Source organism: Macrosteles quadrilineatus, unplaced genomic scaffold, assembly GCF_028750875.1.
Source record: "Macrosteles quadrilineatus isolate MER2022 unplaced genomic scaffold, UCM_ALF_1.0 Scaffold_1__1_contigs__length_201487025, whole genome shotgun sequence".
Classification (NCBI taxonomy): domain Eukaryota; kingdom Metazoa; phylum Arthropoda; class Insecta; order Hemiptera; family Cicadellidae; genus Macrosteles; species Macrosteles quadrilineatus.
Genome location: NW_026542594.1, coordinates 190,402,544 through 190,426,650, shown reverse-complemented (window position 1 = coordinate 190,426,650; position 24,107 = coordinate 190,402,544). Strand labels below are relative to the sequence as shown.

The following is a 24,107-nucleotide window of genomic DNA, read 5'->3' as shown; positions in this document are numbered from 1 at the left end:
CAACACGAATGCTCTGTTGTTAGTTTATTTTGCAACTACTAGATGGGTCACACATAAATACTCTATTCTATTCTTTTCACCTCATTATTTACTAGCACTGGTATCTAAAATTGTGGCTTAGCAGTAGTTATGTGGATATTAATTGTAGTCAGCAATAGTGTTGTCATTTTGATTAGTGTTAGCCACAAATAAAATGCATCTTATTTGAAATCAATTGACTTTCCCCTGTTTTTGAGCAGTGGGGGCCTGACAAAATGTGGTTTTTGTAAAACACAACTATACTATAAGTAAACGTTTTTTTCAATTCTATCTTTTGTCAGTAATCATAGTTCAATTCGTGGGCATTTTTTAATGAAATAATAAACAAACACTACCTATAGAAATTTTGTAATAGTTGTATATAATTATACAGTATTTACAAGTAAGACAATGTACAAATGACGGGTACCTTAACAATTGACAATCATAGTAAATGGCCCGACAAACATCATGAAAGATAAAAAAATGTCTTGTACAGTTATAAAATCTTTAGGAAATATTTGCAAAATAAACATTTTAAGTTATGGTTTCTAGACACATGCGGTGTTTTTAGATTTTTGAAAAAATGTTTTAAGTTACATTAAATTTATTTGAGTAGGTTTTCATTTAATTTCAAAGCAATTCAACACAATATAATTTTACTTTGACCAACTCTAAGAAGAAGTCCTATAATATACTCTGTTCACAAAATTTAGCAGGTTTGAGGAGAAGCTATTTCATCACCTTCACCTCACCCTAACTTTGAAATAATAGCCGTTAATACATTAACCCAAAAAACTGGTGGAGGAACCCATGAAACTTTTAAAAACTGCCAAAATTTTGTGAACGAAATAATATGACGAAATATCAGTGTTATATTTTCATTTTGTGACTATTTATTGTGTAGCTATTATCCTCAGGACTCTAATATATATTTTTTTCTCTAATAAGTTGAGCTCTATTTCTGCATAAAAATACCTTAGCACAATACAATTTCTAAGCAAAAAAACTATGTTTACATAAATAAATGCTGACTTAAAAATTATGTTTTTGGATGAAAATGTTACATTTGATAGGATGCTTGTTGAAAGCATAAAACCATAATGACTTTTTGAACTAATCGTTCAACATTTTGCTGGGAAAACGAACCATTTTGTCATATTATTCTGGACGTATCTGACTCATGAATATTGTAAGCCACAAATTGTTTATTCATCTTCTTCTTCATCTTCTATTTCCAGGTCGGCTCGAGCTTTTTTACTCGTTGGCTCTGAAGCTGCAACATACAAATTTGTCTTGATAGAAAATAATACTCAAACTTTATTGACTCACAATATTTTGTCACGATAGCTAAATAAAAATTTTCGCTAATTATATCTCAAGCCAATAGCGCATACCGCAGGCCTGAAAAAAATGAGAACGTTAGAAGCAGATGCCTAAAGTCATGTGCATATTTTCTGAGTACAGTTAGGGTCGGTAAAAAGTATTAGATTCGAGATTGAGATTCGATTTTTCAAGATTTGTCTTGTAATTAAAATCCCTGTATGACCCTAACCACTGCAAATAAAAACAAATAAATTGATACAAATCAGTAAATAAACAGATGTAAAACAATTACAGGATACTGCTTCGACACTGCTTGTGATTGGTGCTAACCTTGTTTGAACGACGCAGCAGTCCGCTTCCTAAGCTGCTCAACATCCTCGTCCTCCTGCGCCCACTCCAGGACGAGTCTGCGGCCGAAGAAATGAGTGCTCTGACACAACGCTTGCATGGCCCTCTGGAACACACAATAATAATAATAGTTTTTTTCATAAACATAGAATACTAGCTGGCCCGACAGACGTCGTCCTGTCCTAATGTGGTTTTATGTCAAATGCTGAAATGCTCGTTCATTTTCAAGGTAAGCTTGTTCAGATGGCTCACGTCCTGGTTGAAGTTCTTTCGCTCACTCACCTTTAGGTTGGAGCTCGTTCGCTGCGCTCACTTGCCTTTAGGTTAGCTCGTTTGCTACGCTAACTCGCCTCCAGGTTGAAGTTCGTTCGCTACGCTCACTCACCTGTTGGTTGCAAATTAGCTGTTGTCATGAATAAACAAAAAAAAATAATAATAGTGCTGCACTCTGTTGGTAAACCTATTAACTTTTTAATGCTATTGAACAACACAGAATCAAATTGTTTAGTTGAAGCAGCTGTTAAGATTCTTCAATTCCATTTAAATATGAGTACTCATAAGGTTAACATGGAAAAACTCCAGAACCACTGGGGCGGAGCCCTTTTGACGGATCTGCAACAAACTTCACACAAACCATCCTTGAATAATGCCTGAAAGTTTCATTACAATCTGTCGAGCGGTTTCGGAGTCTATAAAGGACAAACAAACAAACATACATTGGATTTTATATATATAGATAACTAAGATGGAAGTTAAAAAAAAACATACTTCATAATAAAAGACTTAGGCCTAATAGATCCTTTTAAAAACAAAGTCTGAACAAAGAAACAGCAAGTAAACTTATAAAATTAGTTTACCAAGAAAATAGCCAACTTACTTTTGCGTCATGTTTGGTGTGGAACTCCACAAAGGCGAATCCTCTATGAGACCCAGTTCCCACCATCTTTTTCGGCAGCCTCAACGATTTGATCTCTCCAAAAGTCCTAAACAAGTAATCATTTGTTAGAAATTCATTTTAAGTAATGGTTATAACATTCATCAACATTATTACATTTATCAATAAACAAATCAAACTTACACAAAAAGCTGTTGGACTTCTTTTTGGGTTGCTTGGAACGGGATGTTTCGTACCAAGATTTTGGTACCGGTTTGTTTCTCAACATTGTTCTTCTTTCTCGGTTGATTTTTATTGTCTCTGTAACAAAAATACCAAGTTTCAGATATATTTGTATGTGATGTGAATGACAGTCACATATGTGGAGTAATGTGTTCAAAACAATGCATGGAAAATAAAATCACACAGAGTTTATGTACCTTAATACTTTTAACTGAAATGGTGACCATACATAGTTCCCCTTAAAACTACTATTAGTATTTAAGGTAGTGTTTTAAGCCAAGTATGAATAGAGATGAGTGTAGGATGAGTGGCGCAATCTTGTAGTCTTGTTACTGACTAAGTCCAACATGTTCCTTACAGGACTGTTAATTGATAACCCTTTGATGATTAAATAATCAATAATTCCTCCGCTGAAGAAGCACTGAAAGGAGCAAAATATCAGTTAAATTGGGTTCCTTTAACCTCCTGGGACTCTTTCATCACGTGAGTTATTTGAGTATTTTCTTTCCTTAACAAATTCTACAGCCAAGTTGCATTTTTCCCTTAAAAAATTACATTACAAAATTTATGATTGCTAAAGATAACGAGCCTACTGTTTTCATACTTATAACCATATCTGTCAGGGCTGCCTTGAAACCCTACATAGTATTTAATGAACTGTGGTATCTAATGCCCTGGACTAAAAGTATGTTCGTTTCTAATTTTGAGAAAATAATAAATGAAAAGGTAAGATTTTTATTGTTATTATTGATGGCTGAGCTATCTGCCTTCAAGTCTTAAATACCGTAGTTCCGAACATACTTACTGTAGAGTCCTGTTCGAGCGCTTAAGTTCCAGCTGATGTCCATCGAGTGTCGAGTGTTGTAGTTGTTTGAGTGCTTGGTTCAGTTCTGCTTGTTTGTAGAACTGCACAAAGCCGTATCCCATGCTGAGCACCTCCCCCGGCCTTGCAGGGTCTTTCTTGCGTGCGATCGTCACACTGGCTACCTTGCCACACTTGCGGAAATGCTGCAACAATAGGGAAATTGGGAAATGTCAGTTTGGTGGCTTATATAGTTGTGCGACTGCAAATGCAAGACAGTATTGTCGTGGACTCATGTCCCGTTGCAAGATGTAAAAAGGTGCGGGTATTGATTTTTCTTGAACTGTACCAATCACCATTTGCTTTGCTTAAAATGTTTCCTACACAGTGTTCAAGTTTAAAGGAGATAGACTAAATAAAATAGTTACAATAACATGGAACTACCAGTTTATTTAAGCCGTTAGTAAAATAATTGAGAAACTAGGATAGTATCCAGTTTTGGTTTAGAAGATCACTGAAAAATTACATAGGCCTAGTTAAGATCTCTTGTGTAGTCCACTAAATTGAGTTTAAAACTAAATATATCTTTGAAGACTAATCTAACATGTAGAAAATAAAAATAAAAGTGCCAATAGGTTTAGAAATGTTTGAAAAATATGATTAATATAACTAGCATTGTGTGATGAAAAATATTCAATACCTAGGCAATACTCATATAAAATACCCCCGCCGCAGCAAACCTGACGCCTAAGCGAATTTCCATTTGGCTGAATTGATTTTCAATTTATCGATTTAAATAAAATTAGGTCCAACGAGTACCTAGGTTTGCTGCTACAAGGAAACTATAATATTATTCAAACCAAATTTCATCAAAATCGGATAAAAATTACTCAAGTTATCGTGTTCACGGACACATATATCCTACTAATATTATAAATGAGAAAGTTTGGATGTATGGATGTATGGATGGATGTATGTTTGTGACAAGTGAACGCGAAAAATACTGGTCGGATTGGGCTGAAATTTGGCATGATGATAGCTCACATTCCCGATTAACATATAGGCATATTCTTATTTCAAAAATCCTTTCGGGCTCCGCCCCAGTGGCTCTGGAGTTTCCCATGTTAACCTTATGAGAAATGAAATTATTTAATCTTAACAGCTGTTTCAATTAAACAAGTTGGTTCTGTTCTGTGATGTTTAATTGAACTGTTTAATGCAATAGCATTAAAGTTACAAAAATTACCAACAGGGTGCAGCAATATTATTTCTTTTACATTTATGACAACAGCTAATTTGCAACCAAAAGGTGAGTGAGCGTAGCGAACGAACTTCAACCTGGAGGCGAGTTAGCGTAGCGAACGAGCTAACCTGAAGGCAAGTGAGCGCAGCGAACGAGCTCCAACCTAAAGGTGAGTGAGCGTAGCGAACGAGCTCCAACCCAAAGGTGAGTGAGCGTAGCGAACGAGCTCCAACCTAAAGGTGAGTGAGCGTAGCGAACGAGCTCCAACCTAAAGGTGAGTGAACGTAGCGAACAAACTTCAACCAGGACGTGATTGAGCCATGCGAACGAGATAATCTTGAAAATTAAGAAGTTAAACGGGGCAAAGCCCGCGGGTTACAGCTAGTATATATATATATATATATACATATATAAAAATTTGAACGAGTGGTGTTTTTGGCCTCTGGGGACATCAAAATGAAAAAGTAAATCGGTCCCGGGCCTAAGTCTTACCATGAGACCTACGGTAATAGCTACTTCCCTATAGGGAAATTCGCTAAAAGTAAAAATATCAAATTTCCATCAGTTATAGAATCCAAAAGAAATTTCCTTAAGCCATCTTGGGAAAACTGGGTTGCCTTCAGTAAATAGTTTTCATACAAAATCAAATGTAGCTTTAACTGTCAGCCGAAACATATAAATTTGTTCCAGGTTATGTAACGGAAATTCTGAGCCTCGAAATAAATGTTAATTTACTAAGCTTACCTGTTTAATGCTCTCTTCTTGTGTGTCAAAGTTAAGGTTTTTAACATATAATGTAGTGTCTGGTTCAGGTTCCACATTTTCATCTTCATCACTTTCACTTTCCTGCTTTGTTCCATCTTCCACTTCATCCTTGATTTCACTTTCGTCTTCGGCTTTCTCTTTTTTCGCTAGAGGAAAACAACTTGGATTAAATAACAAGTAAGTTTATTTAAACTTATACATAACCAGGGAATTTCTCAAACGAACAATGAATTGTCACTAATATTTTTCTTATAAAATGTGAGTGTAAATTCCAGCAACATTTTATATACCAACATGTAATGGGTTGATGCATATTTAAAAAAATTAATTAATTAATTATAGTGGGAAAAGAATAATGTTAATTCAAATTCAAATTCGGAAGAAACCGCCAACAAGTTCAAATACAAAGAGGGGGGGTTGAATGACCTTCCAGATTATCCGAGAACATTCTAGAAGGTTTCAGAGCACTCTGGGTAACTTCCGTGTCTGGTTCCATAAAGATCTAGAAAGATGTAGAAGCTTCGAGAGCTTTCGGGTTAGTTTCCGTTTCGGTCGGGCAGCGCTCCTAACGGGGAGAGTAGAACTAAAATCGAGTAGAGAGGAAAGCGAGGGAGGTTATTCGTTTGTCAGCTAGCCACCAGGTAGGGGACATCGCCATTTTTTGGTGAGGTAAGTGCGTTGTTCAACGAGGGCCGTCAGATGAATCGTCAATAAGAATGTCTCCTAAACGTGCTTATATTTCATCCCCGTGAGCATGCATCAAGTATTGTCAATCTAGTTGCGGTGCGAGTTTAGGCGATATCTACATCGAAAGGAAGTTGCTGCCCCTCACTTCCCAGGAGGACTCGACTCCCGACGCCATGTCTGTGGCTAGTGGTGGATGGATCTTTACTCGCACTCACTGCTGATACTAAGATGAGTACTATTTAAGTAAATGTAACTTAGTAAATTTAAGTCCATGGTTGTATCTTTCCTTTTCAAATAGGCTATCAAAACATCCTGTCAGAAGTTGTTGTTAATATTGTCAGAAGTCCGTTGAATCAGCAGTTAATTTAATTATGTAACAATGTCACTTAAGTAACTTTATCTAATGTCAAATAGCTTATTTTTTTATTGAAATTAGTGAATTAAATGTAAATATTTATATAAACAGGTTCATTTTATTACCTATTCAGCTTCACATGAGCCAAAACATCCCTAAGAGCAGACAATCAAGCGAGCCTACATAGGCCTAGGCTCATTCTAAATGAAATATAAAAAAATATTAAATTGTATTGCAAAGAAATTAGTCAAGATTATACATAACGTCACAATAAAAAGTGTGAGAACGAAACAGAAAAAGTAATACAATTTCTATCCCACAGGGTCTTCCTCCGCTGTGAGCGGTGTAGTACATGAGGGTGAGGGGTTAGCGTTGGACTATGCCCTAGACACCAACACTCGGGCTATACACCACTTAAATGTACCTTACTTCATTGTATCCTCTATACCTTCCTCCTCTGTGACTCAGAGAAGAAAACACGTTCTTTTTTAATTTCTCACCATGAATCCTAACAGAATGTTAAATTGAGCAAATATTTACCAGTAACTTGAGAGAAGGTGTCGTCAGGAGCCCATTCCAGGTACAGAGGAAGGTTTTTGAACCTGGTGTAGGCTAGGGCGAGGAATGCCTTCTTGGCTTCCGACGCTTCAAGGAACTCGACGATTGCTAGAATGATGAAAACGATGGTAAATATTGTATACAACTAAAGACAAGTGTATTATTTTAAGTAATCGACTGATAACTAAACAAATTAGATGTGCGAATTGTTTAGTGGGTTATTGCAAGATGTCTACTCTGAGGACCTTGGTTCAAATCCTACAAAACACCAACTACTTTTGACTGTTTCATAATGCCATCTGTTAATGTACTTTAAGCTGGGATAAAATTGAATTGAGATTCAACTATTTGGGAAAAAAGCATTAGTCTCTTAGCGAAGGAGGACTTGCTATGTCCTTAATGTGTCTGAGAAACTAATTATAAAAGTCATACCAAAAAAATCAAAACATAATAGTTAAGAATAAAACAAAATCCTAAAGACTTTTCAAAAGTTTATCTGAAGATGGCATTTTTTCACGGACCTAAGCAATGATCAACAGTAATGAAAAATTGGGATTGTTGTTTAACTAAAAAAATATCCACTCACCTGTTACACCAATGGGGGGTAAAACCACCCTTCCTAACTCCCCGAATTTGCAGAACAACTCGTTGATTTCCGCAGCTGTAGTTTTGGCAGGTAGATTTTTAACGAGGATAACCGTTTTCGATCGCAGCTTTGGGGCCTGAAAAAATTATGAACTACTTTAAAAAAACGTTTGATTCAGTGAATTGATAGGTAGGTTAAAAAATATAAATCAAATTAATGGTTTGGTTAGGAAAACAGTTGTGTTAAGCTATCTCTAGAGGAAGAAGCCTCTTTTAGGTTCACAGTGATACATATAAAAAATGCATGGTAGTTTGATTAATTTGTGTGGTTACAGTTGCAACTTTATTTCATTCAAAAATTACTAAGTGAACTTGAAAACCATGCTACAACTTTTTACTATAAGCAGATAAGATTTGACATTTGATCAGGCCCTTGAAGGCCTAGACCCTGGGGCTCTGGCCCCCCCTGCCCCACCCTCTATCCGGCCCTGAAGGTCAACGTTAGATAGTAACAAGACCATGGTTTGGACTGTTCCAAAAAAAAAAACCCTTGAAAAATGCCAAAGATTTAGATATGTCTAAAATACTTGTGATACACAGAAAAAACCCACCATGGATTACATACCTGGTTGAATGCGTCCAGTGACACCCCGTTGTCCAACAGGAACTGTCGCGTTTCCGAGACTATTTGAGTTTCTCCCAGGGCAACTCTCACAGCCACGTCTGCTCCTGTTAGGACCTGTCGACACAAAACAACATATGAACCAATCTAACAAAATCTAAATCCTCCCGTTAATCTGTGTGTTAATTACCAGCTAGAAAAATTTTATTTTCAAAAATTTTAAAGTGTCAACATTTCATTTAATGTAGTTGGTGTTTTTTAATCTTTGATACCTGAGAATGTACAGTTCTGAAAATGTATTTATTCACCAGTTTGTATTGATATGAAAATTAATTGTTTTTATTAAGCATCTCCTTAGTTTTTACAAACCGTTTCTAATTTACACCCCTTTATCGTTGGGAATATTTTTGGGAAAATTTCCCAAAAACAAGTCGTATTTTAGTATCAACTAACCTGGTAGTTTTACTTTAAATTACAGAAGCCATAAGTCTAAGTGTTGTTTCTCAATAAAAATATTTTCTCCGACACAAATCAACTTGCCTAGATTAGGCTTGTCATAGTTACCTTATGTATTTTTGTTTTGTTTTTTTTTGTTCTTGATATTTACTGATCTACATTTTGCCAAATGCATGAAATCTTCACAGTTCACTAAATTAATAAACTGCATAAACAAGTATTCGTGGAACACTATCAGTCTTATTTCATTTTTCAAATACTCAAAATTTATGTGTTAATGATATTATGATTATTATGTGCTGTTATCAAACTAAAAACCTAAATCGAATCAACTCACACTTTGTTTGGAAGTATTGTATTTCTCCGCCATCACGTTCAAAATGGCGTTTTGACCCAAGAACAAACTATTCCAATTGTGAGACTGGCCTGCGGTGGCTTTCTCTTTGTCTCTTTTCTTTTCTTTGAAGCTCTTGTTCTCACCATCATCTGAAGAATAGTTACACAAAAATTGTACTTTGAGAAGTTATTTGGATGAAAAAATACTATATCAATATACTAAATAATGAGCTTAAGGACTAAACTTTACAAAAGATTGGACAAGTAGAATCCCTTATAAAATGCATACACCATGTTAACTTTCAGCAAAGCACTTAACAGGAATCTCAAAAGTCATGTTAAGATTCATTATTGCGACATAGTTCTTCACTCCGCCATATGGTTTGGTTCAGGTTTCCAGTGGACATCATTTCCGTTTCCCGTCACCATCGTCCCCGCCATTACCGGTCGTCCACAAGAGCTCAGTCTGGCTTAAGCACATTTTGTAAAGACTTGCTCATTTTGTTTGTACCCACCTTAGTTCTAAATTTATCCATGTTTGCCTCCTGGATTGAATAATAATAATAATAATAGGTTAAATACCTTGTATACGTCCTCAATCCAAGTCGTCTTTTATAATGACTATAGTTTCGGGGCCAACATTCCCATTGTCAAATTTTCTGTCTTGTTAATTACTGTTTATAGCATTGGTCACCGTTGAAGTTCACATATACACATACACTGACACACAAAACATTTATATTTACACGTAACATTGAAAAATTATACTTTTTGGCCGGCCTAAACAAAAGTGATTACATCGTTGTACGGACCGGTAAACTGACTGACATGAGTGAGTCAGTCAGTGTACCGGTCAAATTTGACAATGGGGTCGTTGGCCCCGAAACTATTGGATTGAGGACAAATACAAGGTATTTAACCTATTATTATTATTAGTTCTAAACCTCTTGTATTGTTTCAGGTTTAATATAGTTTTTTATGCATGCTGTTCTGATTCTAACATTCTATGAGATTTTACAGCTTTAGCTGGGTTTGTTTACAAATTTTGTCATGTTTTAGGAACTTTTTCACGTGAGGACGGGATCAGATTCCAAGAACCTGAATGAGCCATTCAAGGAGTGCACTGTCTAAAATTCTATTTTCTACATTAGTTTTTGTTACTGAGATAAAATCTTGGTGTGATAAAAAAATTCCTAAGCTTTCAATAATTTTGTCGTATCAGTTTAACTTGATTGAAGATATACCATGTTCAACATAAATCAGTAATTAACCCACCCACTCTGTCGACTAAACTCAACTACGTCCTATTTTATTCTATTACTGGCAACAATCTTAACATGGGAATGTGTAGTTCCACCAATAGTCAAATGTATTTAGTTTACTTTAATAACTTGTAATAATTTATATCATGCACTGTCAACATTTGTCAAAAACCAACCTTCCTCCGTTTTCTTGGTCTTGGCCGGAAGAAGATGAAGCATCCTCCCAAGGAAAACAGTTCCGTCGAGAGCCGAGTAGGCTGCAACGGCATGTTCGGGCATAACATACGTCACTGTCGCAAATCCCTTCACTTGACGACTTGTTTTGTCCACAGGTAACGTGACATCAGCCAGGGGTCCTGGAGAGGATGAAATAAATCACTTAGAGATACTAATTTTTCGGTCTCCCCTTCGCATCCTAGGGTGCATGAAACGTTTTAACAATACTTCTGTCTTTGAGGGTGTGACATCACCAGGCAGATAACATCCATTGGTGATTGGTGGGATTTGAACCCAGGATCTCATGGGCCGATGCGCTGTGCTCTACTACTAGGCCAGCCCTTAAGCTCGCTTCTCTACCTAAAGATTTCTCAGAATGTGTCGAATAAAGATATATTACTAACTCTTGTGAGTCATCCAATCTGTAGGCATATTGAAATTCAATTCTTGTGAGATGTCTTCTTGTTTGCGCTAGTCACTTTAAAAAATTCGAACTAGGATATTTACCTAGTATGTGACGTAGTTAAAAATAAACAATGATTTTTTTAAATATGCAATTCCGATTCTCTAATATTTTTCTAATAGCCTAAGAGTACACAAGAAGGCATTATAAGCTGACTATTTTTAGCTTATGCTTATTGGTTCTAGTTCTACTTTAGGTAATCCGCCTTACCACCTCCCTTATCAGGTTGTCCCTGCTCCCTATCAGGCTAAGAATCGACAAGTATAATGTTTTAGACAAAAATTTGTTTAGCGCAAAAATGTAAAGATTGTTTAAGCGGTTTAGAAATTTTTTGCGGTTTAAAAATAAATCTCACCGTAGGGAGAGAAGAGCTCAGTAAGATTTTCCTCCGTGATCGTGTAGGCTAGATTCCTCACAAAGATGCTGCCTGATTCTGCAATGCTCTCTTCTTGCATCAAAGCTTCTTCTTGCTCTCTCCATCTGTGGAATGATCATTCACTTATGCTAGTGACATTGAGCTCAAATGAATCCATCAACATTTTTCAAGGTAAGTAAAAAAGTTAAAACATTCTTTGCTGAATTATGAATTAGGTTGTTGATTATTAGATTGAACAGCAATCTAATTTGGATCGTAAAACTTAATACTTATCTTACTCGTCTAGGCCTACAAATGCTCAACTCTTGAGGGGTTCATCTGTCTGTATGTCTGAACCGGTTTGGTGGAAGAGGCCCACCAACATTAAGAGTGGACGACTTGGGAGCAACATGACGAGATGGGTTGATTTTTGCGAGTCACCAGTTCAGTCACATCAGTCACGTCACAGTTAGAAAACAAATTTACTCTTCAATGGATTTTCTTTTGCGCTATCTACCCTCATACAGTGCAGTTCCAAAGCAGGTTCGTCAGTTGCTCTGCCGGCATCCGTCAGTCAATTTCAGAATTTTGTTAGAGAGTATAAACTTATATTTTTGTTACATAGCCTCAATCTATAGGCTATACCGTAATCAAGTGTCTATGTAACTTATATGACTTCTTCTTCTTCAAGTAAAAGATCTATTCTATTCTACTTCTTCTTACTTCCGAAGTCTGTTCCTCGGTTGTTGGTTATGTAATGTTCTCGCTTCACGTGTTATTACTGTTAAAGATAATAAAATTTTCCATATCATCCAACCATTGCGTTTTGATTAATAACCCTAACAATTTCTTCCCACCAATATTTTGGGATTGTTCGGACGCTTGACGGACATATGTGACATTAAAGAAAGTGTTTTTGTTATTTGAATAATCGTGTTTATATTTCAAGAACTGTTTGTAACAATCATCAAGATGGACGAAGAAAAAATGATAGAATATTGTATTTGAATACAAAAAATTCTTGACTGTAAATAACGTGATGGAAGACTAACTGAAACCAACTGACAGACAATTGACAGAGGAATTGTGGATGCAACTGAGACTGAACTGAGACTGAACTGTGACGGAAATGTGATGTGTGTGATTCGACCATTAATTAGGGATTTTGCTATTTTTGCTAATCCTACGGCATACTAACAACTTGTTTTTAATAATGATTTGAATTTTCTTCAAGTGGCGAGAGAATTAGAGTACTGAATTATCCATGGAGGTCAATAGGGTAAACATACCGTGGCAGTAGAAAATAGATTTAACGGCAAAATAAGAGGTGGTGATCTGATTGATAAGACCTAAGCAAGCGTGCATCAATAAATTCAACAAAACGTCAGAAGACATAGTTCAATACATAGTTGAAATATTACCTTTTTTGTTTTTCATTTCCTACTTGAGACTGATTTGCCTCCTTCTCTCCTTGGCTTGTGTAAATCTTCACACCAACTTGTTTTCCCTCTAAAAACAAAAATCTTGTTAAAAATAAATTCATAATTACCAATTGAGGTTATGCAGTTAAAACCTTAAAAGTTTATTTTGTTCATTTGTTCAATAAATAATTTGAAATTAACTGCATGAACAGATACAAATTAAGTGATTGTAAGTTTGTCAATAATTTCAATTATTGGGTGATTTTAAAGATTATCAACAGATTCTGGAACAGTTTTTAATAAATTTTTGTCTTCTGTGGTATTGTGATTGGGTGAATTTGTACCCTTTGAATTAATTGTGTTGTCTGTTGTGGGTACAATCATTGTTTAAATGTTTGCTCTCTAAGAATACACTGATTAGCCTACCTCTTTGTTTGGTATTTTAGCACAAGGATGATTAATGTTTTCCAAACTGTCGGAAAAAACAATTTTCTGTAAATCTTTAGACCCACAAGTATGTTTTACAGTCAAAGGTTTTGTTTGAACCTGCAATGGTTATGTATTGTTATCAATAGCAACAAATCTGTTTTGTACAATGAGTGTACATTAAGTTATGCAACTATATAATAATAAGTAGTTGTGACATTTATTTCCGAAAACATAACTGTGTAAATTGACACTTGTATTGTCCAGGTTTACATTACTTCAAAGGCATAACTGGGGCTAGAAAAAGATTTATACAGAAACGATGGGTTATCATAAAAATCAATAACCATATGACAACAAAATACGGTAAGCGTTTGAAATAAAAGTATAATACTAACTTAAGAAGCTTTTGTTCTTATTGAGAGCCTTTTTCATCTCCTTAGAGGTTTTAAAAGAAACGTAGGCGAATCCAGAGGCGTTCCTTGGGATTCTTATCCCAACTGGTTTCAAGGGTCGAAAAAAATCCTTCACCTCTTTTTTCTTTGTTGTGAAAGCCAAATTGATTATTTTAACTGTAAATAGGGTCTTATCCTCTTCAATGGCTTTGATTTCTGACTTTGTTTCATTTTCTGTTTCTACCGCATCTATTGGTTTCCCACTTGATTTTTTCTTTAATTTCAGGTACTGAAAAATGTGTAACAAATAAGTAGGCTTAGAAAGCACTCGTTAAAATAGGTAATCTTATTCAAATAGGGAATAAATTCTGAATAAATATCTGACATTTTAAAAGATATATTTTAGTGAAAATCCAATCAGGCAAATGGAAGTTCGCTTAGTCTGCATGTTAGCTGCAGAATGGGTATTTATTTGTTACTACAGAATATATCAAATTAATCAAAAATTTAACTATAATTAATTGTCAACAGATAAAATTACCTATCACATTTTTTATTTAGTAAAATATCTAGCCCACCTCAAGATCAGAAATATTGGCAAAAGCAGAAGATTTCTTCTCCTCTACTTCTTCAGTAGCTTTATCACATTCTTCATTGTTATCTTCTTCTTCAACACCAGAATCCCTATCCTCAGCGATGACTTTCAAAGCGTCTTCTTTCGCGTGAGTTTCCAAAAACTCCAAAAACATTGGATCATCTTTGTGCTGGAATTAAAACAATGATAAAAAAAAATGAAAAATAGAGTTGAGAGATCTGATATAGGCCTATGGTCTCATTAAATACAAATAGCAACCATAAAGCCATGGAGCGTTTTATCTAAAAAGGGGAATTATTTGAGAATATTTTTATCATGTGTTTGAAATGAACCAGTTCTTAAAAGAGTCTGCCATGCTTCAGAATCCTACAGCAGCTCCAAGGGAAAGCGGTTGGGACCCTTTGCCAATTAAAAAAGAGTATTAGAAACTGGTTTTCTTAAAATTATATTTAAATTTAAATCGACCATAAAAAACATCAAACTAACCACTTTAAAAGTAATAATTGACAAATTTTATTGGCAACAAAAATGTTAGGCCTAAATGTTCAATCAGTTTTCAGATTTTATTTTCCATATAACATTTATTATAAATGAATTAAAATTGAATAAAGCCATTGGTATACTTCAAATAATTTGCAATTTTATAATAATTTGTTTTATTATTTATTTGCAATTTGAACCTACATGTAAAAAGACTTTAACAAATACAATTTAGGGATAAAAACACTATTAATTTTCACGTAAAGAAGCTCACCCCTTTACCTTTTTTAACTTTTCAATGACTTCAGGATTTAAGTTTAACTTGTCTTTTTTTTCTTTTTTCTTAGAACCAGGCTGTGCTTCCTCTTTGGCTTTTGGTTTTTCTTCGGTAGAATGAAGTTTTTTATACGCAGAACTATCAGGGGCATACTTGCTCCAAGCCTTTGGTTTGGCTGCGTCTCCTGAAATATAAACAGAATTATGATTTAGCGAAGCTGTTTCACGGTGGTTTTGGGACATTAACTCTCCATCGGTCGCACCTATTTTTTAACTTGACCGGTTGCACTATATCTCTGAGATACATTTTCCTTAACACGTTCAGTGTGGCCGTTCCCGGGCGATCGGGTACGGTGCTCCATCTGTACCCGATCGGGAACGCTTGGCAATGCCTTTCGTATATCTTTGTTTTTGCCCTAACGTCGGTCGAAGGCGGACCTATACCAAGTTAGCGTGTAGTGTGTGACTTTTGTTGTGGCGGAGGTAGGTAGTAAATTTCCCCGTAAAATCCCCGTATGGCAAGCTTAAAAATCAACTTGTTGTCCCTGTAACTTGCTCCCTGTAATTGGCATTACAATCAAATTGGGATCGTCTACGTTCCAAACAGTGCTGCTATCTATGGGTGTTTTAGCAAACTATGTCGACTCTCGTCGTAAATCAGGACATCCCAGCACGTTATTTGCTATTCATCAGACCAAAATTTGATAGCCAATTACACATGGCAATCAAGTTTGTTCAACGCTGCGGGCTGCAGCTCACTGGGGAAACGCCTGCCGTTTAATGTGCCGTAGTGAACGTGTTAAAAATATTTTTTGAGTAGGCCTACTTCAGACATATTTTTCCCCTATTTTGTTCATACACCTATGGATTTCATACCGTACATATTTCACACCCTCTAAGCATTTCTCAGTTAGTAGAAAAAAATTTTTCAGACCATACACATTCCAGTATCCATTATATACAGTGTGACAAATGTTAAATTAACACAGCGTTTTTTTTGCTGGGTAAAAACAGTTTTATTTATTTCTAAATTTAATGGTAGCCTACTATCTAATTTTTGTATGATACAACAGAACAGAGATATAACAGAGATAATTATGTACGGTACCTAACATAAAAAATCAAAACCAGTCCCGTTTTTATTTTGGGATACGGTACATCTAAAAAAATTTAAATCATTTTCATTTAAAATTTATAGCAACACTTCATAAGTTATCTCACTAATTTAATATGTCAAGTTTGATATAGGCTGACATCAGAAATCATTTGATATTTATCAGCCATCAGGACTACACTCTGCTTATAGGCGATTTCAAATATGACATTACACGACAATTTCAGTTAAACAAGGGTTAATAAAATTACAATAAAATCTAAATGTACTAAATATACATAACACTTACCAAGATCCGCACAGTGTTCAACTGTTATTTTTGATTGGTTTATATAAGTGCTATTAAAATAGTCTACAGCTCTATCCGCCTCTTCTTTCGTTTGGAAACCAATAAATCCAAAATGTCGAAATTTCCCATCAGAAGTATATTTAAGTTGTATATCCGTGACCACACCTTTGGTAGCAAAACGCTCCTTCAGCTTTTCAGCTGTAATCTAAAATATAGATAAAATAGTGGGTTAAAACTGACTTGATTTTTAATTTGTCAAGCTGTGTTTACACAAGGCCAGAAGAGCAGTATTTTAAGTTACGAGAGGCAAGTAACCAATGTCCTCATGCAAACATGACTTTATTTCCAAAAACCGTCAAACCTCAAGAAAACATACAGCTAGGCCTATTAAATAAAAATCTTGTCTTGGGTGGCAAATGGTTACAATGCTCACTTTCATATCAGAAGGTCACTTCGATCTGGCTATAAAAATATGATGATAGGTTAATATACAAGGTAATAACAAGACCAGGGTTTCCTTTTCGTGATAGGAAATAGTTTTGTTATCTTCCAAAAAGTGATAGAGTTATTTAGGCTACTTATGTCATCCGAAAAAAAGCTAGGCTTACTGCGGGGGCAAAGTCTAGTGCGCTAGATAACATTTGTAAAAATAAAATTTTGAATCTCAATATATTGGGCCTCGATCGTATGAGGAATCGGAAGGAATCATGGCTGTTTCAAAAGAATACCTAACCGAGGAGTCATCCGATATAAGACTTTTAAACTCACACGATCGAAAGTCGGGTCGGCACGATATATCGTGGCTTTGCACCTTTCGGATGAAACATGCACAACTGTAACTTATAACGTTCCGTAGGATTTATCGTGAAAAAGACGCACAATGATATATCGTCACATAACTTAGCACTACTGAATGGATTTAGAAAATGAATAATATCAATGGCGAAAAATCACAACAATGCATATAAAATAACATATTTTTCCTGCAATTTCCCATTGACTTAAGACTTAGGCCTACCTATAACACATCTTGTAATATTGTTATAACATTATTTTGAATGGTAGGCCTTAAGTTACTGTCGCGAGAAACTCTCTACCAATGTTTTTTTTTTTTTTTTTTTTTTTTTTTAGACTTCTGTATTAGTTGTCAAAAACAACCGAATGAAAATATCGATCGTTCGATATATCGATTGGTTTTTTTTTAACAACAGACACCTTAGGCCTATAAAGTAAAAGGCCTAACTTAATGAAAGAAATTGATGAGACTATGCAACTACAGCATTTCTATTTATCCTACTCTTTTGCTTTAAAAGGTGTCTATAAAACACAGTTTTAACAGGATGTAAGATCAAATCTATTAAAAATAAAAAAACTATGATGGTAGGGCTTAATTAACTTTTCTCAAATAATAGTCTAGGCCTAGGTGTCAATGATATTGTTTACTAAGAACTGAACGACTAATTAATGACAAGGTAGGCCTACTTACTGAATTTGGAAGGTTCTTTATAATTAATCGCGACATTGTTTCACGTAATATATCGCAATTCAAATAAAGGAATGGCAAGTTAAGATAAGTTTAACATGTTTTTGGACAAATTGTTTTCTACTGAAACACACGTTTATCAACATAACCTCAAACTGAAACAAGCAGAAGCAGACGAAAAAGTCAAAATACTATCCCAGCTCCCAGCAGGAGACCTTGCCGTCAGACCGTCACCGCCCTTTTTTCGTCTGTCTAGAAACGGGACACTGGGACAGAGGAATTTGAAATCGGAACAACGCTTCCCCCACTACTGCGCTGTGCCGAACGCTTCCGAATCTTACCGAGCAGTGCCGAACTTAAACGTCAAATTCAATGCTGTCTGTCGCGTGGTCGCGTGGTGTACTTAATCCTCCTAGGGTGTACTTAATCGTTTTGGCTTGTCTTGTCAACAATGCATGTATGCCAGTGCTCAGTTTTGTGATAAGAGTTTTGTTAATCGGTGGGTTTTGTCTCGACACCTTCGTGAAATACACGAATTCATTGAGGGGGAAAAGTATAAGTAGCCTATAAGTAAAAAATAAGTACTCATACTGTGAGTACTTATTTAGGCTACCTACGATACAAAACCAATGATAGATTTTAAGGTACAATAAAAGAACGTGTTAAATTGTTTGCACTGTAAACAAAAAAACTATCACAACAGTTACAAACCGAAAAATAGAAACAAATAGGAAAATTGAAATAAATATGAAGAATAGGGTAATTTTTTTAACATATTTTATCGAAATTATAATCAGGTAAATGGAAATTCACTAAGTCTATAAATTTGCTGCGGAAGGGGGATTATATTGCTGTTTACACAAAAATAAAAATAAACCTCATAAAACTCAGGATAATGGCTTGGCAATGATTATAGAATCTTAATTATTTCCTATATCCATGAATGATTTCTTTTACAACGAATTATTGCCTGTAAAATATTATTACAGCATTTCACAAATATTAGAACAGACTCAGTATAATAGATCATAAACATAAACAAATGGTGTAACTGATGAAATTATATTAACATAATATTGTTTGACAGCTCCATTTAAGTAATGTTAAATAATGTTTACATTCTAGCTAGTGACATTATTATTTTAAATTTATAATCCTTACCCTCTCTGTTTTAATATTCGTGCAGTATTTAATATGTTTGAACCAGCTGTGTGGAGTGGAATTGTGAAATCAAAACTCATTTGACAGTTAGTTCTGCTTGTTTATATTTTTAAACTTTGTAGGTTTGTTCTTTGTTACCATGGATATACCATCAATCAATATTTACTTTTAATCTCTCACCTCAAATTTTTGAAAGCCCACTGGGCAGAGCCCTCCGACAATATCGAAGCGGGAATAGTTCTATATGTATCCTCGGAAATGTAGCTTCATGTGTGCAATTTGAGCCCAGTCGGTTCAGTAGTTTTTGCGTTATTGAGTAGCAGACAGACACACAAACACACACCATCTCATTTTTATATATTAGTATAGATAATACATTTTAATAATTTTTCCCCCAATTTTAATTTAATTTATATAAATGTCATCATATTTACTTATCGTTTAATTTAAAACAGATTGTAAATAAAACTTTGCAAAAAAAATATATTTAATAATTTGTAATCATTAAGTAATAATCAACCATCAATTATAAATTAAATGAAATTGTAACAGCTGACACATTCTTATTTTCTAAGTTCTTGTTCTTCACATTTTTTTACTTGCCTTGAATTTTCATAATTTGAGTATTTACTTGAACAGAAGTGAATAAGCATGAGTATTTACTTGTACTTCTAAAAAAGCCTTTCCAAGGAAGTATATACCCTCATAAACCTATAAATTTGGTGTGAATAACCACCAGCAAATACTTGCCTAAAGAGTAAATACTTGTTTTTCAACTAGTTATCAATAACCCATGCTTGTTTAAATTTATTTGTTGATAAATGCATGTAACACATTCAGTATAGTGTAATACACTTATTTAAATTATGTGTGACTCTAGTAATTTCCGCAAAATAATGCTTGGGTAATTGAAGATGGAACCTTTGTGGCATTCCTTCGTTATGTTCAAGCTATTTTGTTAATGAAAATCCATCCACAAGTCTCAATAATGCAAAACCTTCACATTTTACATGTTTAAATGAAGGCCTTAGACCTTCAACAATATATATATTTATCTATATTTATTTATTTAATATATATATATATATACTTGTACTGTATAATGTTTACTTTAAAATGGAGTACATACTTGCAAGTATACCCTCATCTCCGATAGATCAGTGAGTATACCATCTCATTTAGGAAGTATTTACTTTGCAAGTAAAGAGTCGCTTTTATTCACAAGAGATTACTTGAACGACGAATACTCGCAAGTATTTACTCACAAGTAAATACTTGCTGTACTTGTATTCACTCGGCCCAGTGTATGCTAGTGAAATCTTTTACTGAAATAAAAGTTTTTGAACTTGAACACACACACTGACTTCCCAGATATTTTCACAGAGATACTGGTACCTACAAACATAAACGTAGACCCATGCTGAGTAACTTGTGACACTGACAAACAAACAAAATAAACAAGTAGGCCTATAGAAAATTCACAATAAGATATTTCTCATTTAAAATAGTCAAATTTTTGTGTTCATTTTGTTGTTACAGTTTCCAAGATGAAGAAAATATGTTGTAAATAAATGTAAATATTATTTGTGTGTGTGAGTGTGTATCACAATATATGTGTTAAATTGTTACATTTTAAGAAAAATTTATTTTGAAGACCAGGAATTTTAACACGAGGTATGTTACTAGTTTTAAAATGTTCACAGCTGAAAATAGGCCTACCTGTTAGCTATAATTTAGAACGACATGGAATTAAACTTTTTCTTTCAATACTTTTGTTATTTAAACAGTGTAAACAACAATTAATAATAGTTAGGATTTTTATGTAATTCATCTTTATTTGGACTTATATAGTTTTTTGTAATTTTTTATAATTATTCTAGAAATAATTCTCAATTAACATACAGGGTGATTTGTACTCAGTGTGACAAAATTTTTTTGGTGTAAGTACAAAGTAAATGAAGTGTGATGATGCATATCAAATGCTCCAAGTCTAAAAATTAGCTTCCCAAAAAATTATTTTATGTTTTTCAAAAATAACCATGTTTTTAAACTTAATACAGCGATTTCTCAATTAACTGTATATGGATTTGAGTAGATAATGTAATTTTCGTGTTCTACATTAAATTTTGAACAAGAATAATAGAAAATGACGGAGGATCAGTTTGTAAAAACTCCATTGAAAATAGATTCAAAGATAAAAATTAAGATGTTTGAAAAAACTTTTAAAAACAATGGTCTATTGCATTTTTCACACCCTGTATACAAGAAAGTGTCGGAATATGTTAAAAACTGCGCCATTTTATAAGCTTTCCAACGATATGCTACACTATTGAGGTTTATGTCTGCTTATGTACGCTTTAATGGTTTGAATACTACAAAGCATGGTGTCTTTAACATTTAAAACACAGAAAGTCGGCAGGTATTAAGCCAAAGTTGTATTTTTGTTTCAACTTGAACAGTAAAAACGGTAAAAAAAAGTTCCCTGTTTTCTGGTATTCAAACCACTAAAACAAACAAAAAAATATCTAAACCTCAATAGTGTAGCATATGGTTGGAAAGCTTATAAAATGGCGCAGTTTTTAACATATCCCGACACTTTCTTGTATACAGGGTGTGAAAAAAGTAATAGACCATTGTTTTTAAAATGTTTATCAAATATCTTAATTTTTATCTTTGAATCTCTATTTACAATGGAGTTTTTACAACGGATCCTCCGTCATTTTCCATTATTCTTGTTCAAAATTTAATGTAGAACACGAAAATTACATTATCTACTCAAATCCATATACAGGTAATTGAGAAATTGCTGTATTAAGTTTCAAAGCATGGTTATTTTTGAAAAACATAAAATAATTTTTTTGGACGCTAATTTTGAGACTTGGAACATTTCATATGCATCATCACACTTCATTTACTTTGTACTTACATCAAAAAGATTTTGTCACACTGAGTACAAATCACCCTGTATTTAGACTTATATTTAACATTAAACGGCTACTGTACTTTGTTCCCGCGTAATTTAAAACAGGCTCGGTGATGACAGAAACCCGCGATCAGATGTTCAGTTCGGATTTCAATTCCGCTGTCCCGTTTCTAGACAGACGAAGGTGGGCGGTGACGGTCTGACGGCAAGGTCTCGTCTCCCAGCTCCCTCTACTCTAGTCCTCCTAGACCCTATAGACACTTAGACCAAAGGCGGCCGTGCTTAGACCCTAGTATCTACTTTCCACTCATTCGCTCACAAAATGTTAAACAGGCTGCATAGGGAAGTAAAATAACACACGGCTAAGAATAGTGAAGACCTTGTAAAAATAAAAGTATTAACAATAATACCAACAATATAGAATCTTATTAATTATTAGGGACCGTTCACATATTGCGTACACGTTTTTTGTCATTTTGAAAGCCCCCTTTGACGCTGCATAACGCGATTGTGCAAGTCTAAACCCCCACCCCAACGTAACGTAGCGTTGTCATATTTTATTTCCATTAAAAAATTTGTTGAGTAAAACATATTATATAGGTGGAATTTTAATTGAAAAAAATGGGTTTAATATTGGTGTGGAAGTAATGTTAATTAATAAAACAAACATTTTGAATAACAAAATTTAAAGTTTATTTTAACACGATTTATCCAAACACCTTTTATCACGTGTTAAAAGTGTATTTTTACCGTAGCACTTCTAAACAAAACTTTTATTTTGGTACTTTAACTGTACACAATTCAGAGTTATCTTTTGTGCCATCGTATTCAACCACGGCCATATTCAACTCCGTTTATAAGTTGAAGGTGGCCGTGATTCAACCCAGAGGGTGACCGAATCCATTCTTTCATGTCTTCCATGACTAGAAGATCAGAGCTAGGACTGGGAGTTGGTGTGGAAGTTTTTCAAATAGAATATCAGATCGAGATCAAATATAAGCGATAACAATTTAAAAATGCAATTAAAAAAGCGTATTATTTACCAAAAAGACTATTTCTTCATGTTTTTATCATTTTGGTACTTATTTTTAATGGGCTTTCGTAACGAACTTGAAACCTCCCTCCCCCTTCCTTGTAATGCTAAACTGAACCTTTACAAGTCCGTGGCGTTGGTGTGTGGCAACGTTGAAAGGAAAGGGTATGCCTATTGTCATTTTTTAGTCCTTTTGGACGCTAGGCACGAGCCCGGAATTGTTTTTCACATTACTTTAGGCTAGATCTAGGGGTTGCGGAATTATCACTTAGATAAAATCCATTGGTGATTTGGCGGGATTTGAATCCGGGACCCCAGAACCGCAGTTCCGCGCTCTAACCACTAGACCAGCTCGCTCCCCTAGAGAGCTTTGTTTGACAAAACATAAAAAATTAGAATGTTTGACAAAACATTAAATGCCTTTTATTGTCATGGTAGTGCCAGAAATAACAAACGTCCAAACAAAGTGTAACAGCAATTTCGGTTTATTTTTAGCGAATTTCCCTATAGGGAATAAGCTATTACCGTATGTCTCATGGTTAGACTTAGTCCCGGTTTTATGGGGGGATTTATGGGGTAAAAATTGGTTTTTCTCATTTTTGACCCTCAAAACATAAAATTTACCAAATTTCCTCTAGACCATTTTGAAGAGCTTGAAAAAACAAATAATTCAGTATAGTGTAGTGTTTTTGTATGGTTATTGGTTATGGAGAAAATTGTCAATTAAAAATTCCCATGTTATTCTTATGGAGAATAAGTAAACTGTTGTAGTTTGCTTGTTTATGCATATATTTGGATCAAACTTGGCCAATGTATTTATTTTATACCAAGCTATTATTATTTTATAAAAAAACACACTTTATTACCCTGTAGGCAGCAAACCTAGGTACTTGTTAAAACTAATGTTATTTGAATAGATTTAATTGAAAATCAAATCAGGCAAATGGAAATTCGCTTAGTCTGCAGGTTTGCTGCGGCGGGGGTATTTTATTTTTAT

The 24,107-nt window shown here is 34.5% G+C and overlaps 1 protein-coding gene across 1 annotated transcript; it reads right to left on the bottom strand.

The window, feature by feature from the left end:
- Positions 1-371: 371 nt before the first annotated feature.
- On the bottom strand, positions 372-18,151 carry LOC128992526 (probable RNA-binding protein 19). Its single transcript, XM_054416150.1, has 18 exons — positions 17,997-18,151; positions 16,511-16,715; positions 15,114-15,292; positions 14,335-14,520; positions 13,760-14,045; positions 12,936-13,023; positions 11,515-11,639; positions 10,657-10,836; positions 9,220-9,368; positions 8,430-8,543; positions 7,806-7,941; positions 7,202-7,327; positions 5,599-5,765; positions 3,615-3,817; positions 2,771-2,887; positions 2,570-2,675; positions 1,675-1,798; positions 372-1,294 (listed from the first exon to the last, which is right to left on the bottom strand). Exons 1-18 carry the CDS (start codon positions 18,030-18,032, stop codon positions 1,227-1,229), a joined length of 2,595 nt encoding a protein of 864 aa, XP_054272125.1. The 5' UTR covers positions 18,033-18,151; the 3' UTR covers positions 372-1,226.
- Between the last annotated feature and the right edge of the window lie 5,956 nt (positions 18,152-24,107).